The sequence below is a fragment of the Notamacropus eugenii genome, chromosome 3, assembly GCF_028372415.1.
Source record: "Notamacropus eugenii isolate mMacEug1 chromosome 3, mMacEug1.pri_v2, whole genome shotgun sequence".
Classification (NCBI taxonomy): Eukaryota; Metazoa; Chordata; class Mammalia; order Diprotodontia; family Macropodidae; genus Notamacropus; species Notamacropus eugenii.
This window is the reverse complement of record NC_092874.1, coordinates 425,917,982-425,922,245: the sequence shown is the minus strand read 5'-3', so window position 1 is coordinate 425,922,245 and position 4,264 is coordinate 425,917,982. Positions and strand designations below refer to the sequence as shown.

General features: G+C 48.3%; 1 protein-coding gene across 1 annotated transcript; it reads right to left on the bottom strand.

The window, feature by feature from the left end:
* Positions 1–437: 437 nt before the first annotated feature.
* On the bottom strand, positions 438–1,596 carry DNAJB8 (DnaJ heat shock protein family (Hsp40) member B8). Its single transcript, XM_072598313.1, has one exon. It carries the CDS (start codon positions 1,267–1,269, stop codon positions 562–564), a length of 708 nt encoding a protein of 235 aa, XP_072454414.1. The 5' UTR covers positions 1,270–1,596; the 3' UTR covers positions 438–561.
* Between the last annotated feature and the right edge of the window lie 2,668 nt (positions 1,597–4,264).

Genomic DNA, 4,264 nt, shown 5'->3' with positions numbered 1-4,264 from the left:
CACTGGTCATTGGGGCAGGGGCCCAGCCAAGCCCTGTCCATCACCCACCCTCACCCCTATTCCCCAGCAAGGGGTCTGGGCTAAGGACCAAAGTCAAGGTCACCTGATAAGGTCAGTATCAGCTTCCTGTGCACCCTCTTGCCTCCTCCATTCCCTTCCCCTTTGGTAAGTAAGCAGCCCTACCCCCTCCTGTTGACCTGGGCCTACTCCTCTAATTGCCTCTCCCTTCTCCTCCCCCCAAGGCTTCCAGATGAGGGATTCCAAGGTGATCTGGGAAGAGAGGAGGAAGGGACATGCTGGGAGAGCAGCATGGGGCCCACGGGCCCTCCTCCAAACAGGACCCTCTTTGCCTGTCCTACTACCCCCACCCCAGCCCCAACATCCACCATCCCTCTCCCTCCCTGAAAGATAGATACTTCACGAAGCTGGGCCCAGCGTTTCCATGAACTCACTTGTGGCATTTATTAGTAGCCTAGACTTGAGGACATCAAGCCAGAGCCCCATGTGGGACTGGCCAAGGTTCCCAGCAGGGCAAGGGCAGACAGGGTGAATCCCTGGCTCTCACTTGTTGTCCACCCGTTTGAGCTGTTCCTTCCCGTTGATGGTCACTGACTTCAGCTGCCCGTCCTCCTCAACCTCCACACGCTCCTGACCATTCTCCACAATCCGCTTGGTTGTGATCTTGCGCCCATTGATCATCTCCGTGGACGACATCACCGACTTGTAGCCAGAGCTACCTGACCCTGAGCCCCCAAAGGACGTGGAGGAAAAGGTGGCCCTGCCTCCGTGGCCTAAGGAGTCAAAGGAGGAGAAGGCCTCCATGAAGGCGGGGAATTCCCCGAAGCCAGCAGAAAAGGCTCCCCGCAAACCCCGGCCTCTGCTGCTGTCCCGGTCCCGGTCACTGCTGAAGGGGTTGTCCCAGAAGTCAAAAGAGAATGGGTCCATACCACCAAAAAACTCCTTAAAGATGTCTTCAGGATTACGGAAGGTGTAGCCGGAGCTGAAGGGGCTGTTGTAGGTGGCGCCTGCCCCACCTCCGCCACCAGCCCGCCAGCCCTCCGATCCTGACCGGTCATACATGGACCGCTTCTTGGAGTCAGAGAGAACCTCATAGGCCTCAGACACCTGCTTGAATTTTTTCTCTGCTTCCTCCTTATTGTCCGGGTTCTTGTCTGGGTGCCAACGCAGGGCAAGCTTACGATATGCTTTCTTTATGTCCTCCTGAGAGGCGCTCGACTGCACGCCGAGCACTTCATAGTAGTTTACCATCCGAAAGGCAGGTAAGGGACAAGGCTTGAGAGGCTTGGGACTTGGTTGTGGGTGTGGGGTTGATGTCAGCAGTGAAAGCACCCCAAACAGTCAGATAAATCTGCTGGTGCCCCTGGTCCCAGATGTCCTCTCGGGTGTCTACTGTGCCTCCCTCAGCTTTCTAAGCATTTACTTTTCATAGTACCTGCTAAAGAAGGATGTGAATAAGGGACTTTGGTGTGGAGGGGGATGGGGGAGGGGAAGGCCACCACCAACTCCTTGGCAGCTGAGGGCCCTAGGAACTCCAGGGGAGCATCTCAGCTGGGAGTTAGGGGAAAGATTGTGACATCGATGGAGTCCAGCCAATCAGTGGCTAGGGTTGGTGGGTGCTCTCCTTTTGCAAACTCCCGTCCCATTGGGTGGGAGAGTTGAAGCCTCACTGTGAACCTACTGAAACTTCCTTGCTGTCCAGTTTTTGTGTCTTCACTATAGAGGAGTTAAGGACACTGGGAGATAGATAGGGCTCTGGAGAGACACCAGAATGCCAACATTCTGAAACACACAACTTTGCGTCAGGACATAGGGTCTACATGAAACAATGCTCATCTAGGAAACAGCTATCCATTGCATAGGAGGTTGGGAGCCAGAATTCCTGAACTGGTTTAGGAGGAGAAACAGAGGCACAGAGAACCTCAGTGACCTATCTGTTTAAGGAAGGCACCCATGAGTGGGTGGATGAGGGGGACATATATCTTCTGGGACACTCTTCTAAATGGCTTAACTCAGCCAAATCACAAGGTTAATTTCTTTGGAGGGGAGGGGTGTTTAAGAATGTACTGGATGGAAGTGTACACATAAGATGAAATGTAATGGATTAGAATAGAATATGAATGGAGTACAGTGGAATGAGATGGATAGAACAGGGTGTGGTGGGCAGAAAATGAAGATAAGATAAAATAGACTGAAAGACTACAAGGCAGGAGGAATAGTTGACTTGGAATGAAGTGTGATGTGATAACAAGGGGTAAAATAGAAAACAATGGTAGGAAGTCTAACCCAACTTCAAAGCCCTTTGCCATCCTCATTATCCATTATCCTCATCAGGATGACCCCAAGCTAGTCCAGATCAGAATCAAAAATCCAAATCCAATAAGATCCCATCTTCCAGCTCTGAGTTCTTGAAGCTATTTGGCTCCTTGAAAGCTCCCAAGAGCCTGTGCCCTCTGAAGTTGTATGCCGCATTTTCACGCCCTGACCTCTAAATGCTACCAAACTTTATGAAGCAAACTTCCACCCCTTTGGTTTCAGATTGACCATATAAATGGCTTGTCCTTGCCCCTCCATCGCCGCCCCCAATACCATCCTCCCAACCTTTAAAGAAAATCCTTAGAGCCTCAAACCCTATTCTGCTAGCAAAGTCTGTCCCATAGGATGAAACAACCACATAAGGAAATGTCCAGGGACAACCAAGGAAAGGAGGGCTGATAGTTAAACCTGGACCCATACTCCCTGTTTTCTTTCATTCTCATAGGCTCTTGCACCGTAGGTAGAGCAATACAGTGGTAAAAACCCAGGACTTGGCATCCAAAGACCTGGGTTCTAGCCACAGATCCAGTAATTATTAGCTATGTAATCTCAAACAAATCACCTCTCTGAGCAACCTCAGTTTCCTCATCTGCAAAATGGAGACAATAATATGGACACTACCTTCCTCAAAGACCAGTTATTAAGATTCAGTGACATCATGAATATAGATCCCACTGTAACTGCAAAGTATCATATAAAGGTCAAGTTCACATGTGTGTTGGTCTGGGCTCTGCAGCTGCCCCTTCAGTGGCCACCAAACCACATCTGGCCTCTGAGGGAGATGCTTGGGCTCCCCTTGACTCTTCTCATACCAAGGTATGAGAAAACTCCTCCCCGTAGTTTAACATTTTCTTCAAAAGGAGCCTTTAAAGGGTATCTGAGGGGAAAGAAAATTATATAACACAAAAACCACAGAATCAATGTAGTAGAAAGAAAGCCTGGAGACATGGGTTGAGAGTCTCAAGACAGCCTGGCTCTGGGGACATGGGAAAGACCCTAATCTTTCTTAGCTCCAATCATTTCATCTCAAAAAGCAAAGGAGGGAGCAAAGGTAATAACATTTGCATATACACGTGTGTATATATGTGTGTATGTGTGCATATATACATAATATATACATATATATGTAGAAAGAATTGGAATCAAAGGACTAGGGAACGCAATACACCTTGTGGGACCATGAAGCAAGTTACTTCATTTCTTTGGCCTCTGTTTCTTTATCCATAAGGGGCTTGGACTGAATCACCTAAGGTATCTTCCAGGTCTATATATAACCAGGGCATGACAGCTGGATTTTCATCCCAGAGTATGGAATTCAAAGGGGATAGATAACACTTACACTCCTCTAGCAACTAGAAACAACCGAGCTTTGTACCTTATGAGCAAGACTAATAATGAGTTCAAATAGGAAGCTTCCAGGTGACTGGCTTTACCCCCTCACCCATCCCTAGCAATCTTATCCTAGGTGAGTCCCCCAACCCAACAGTTGTTTCTCCCATGGTTGGCTTTGGGGTGTCCCAGAGTTTGTCCCCACAATGGAATACCATTCTGGAGTCTTCTCTCCCCCCCACCCCGCCCAACACACACACATAAAACCTGAATTTGTCTTAAAAAGTTGATTTAAAGGTGCCTTTGAAGTAACTTAAAAAACAGGTTTTGTGAAGCTTACTTACCTGGAGTGAAATTGCAAGGCTTGCTGCTCCTAAAGTAGTCCATTCCATTTTAGTCTAATTGTCAGGAAAGTTTCCCTTCTATCAAGCTTAAATTTGTTTCTTTGTGACTTCCACTGTAGCTCCAGCTTCTGCCCCAAAGGCCAAGCAGATCAAGTCCAATGCTGCTGACAGACAGAGCTCTTCAAATACTTGAAGACAGGTAGTATATCTGTTGGAAGTCTTCTCCAGGCTAAAATGTTCCAAGTGCCTTAGACAAT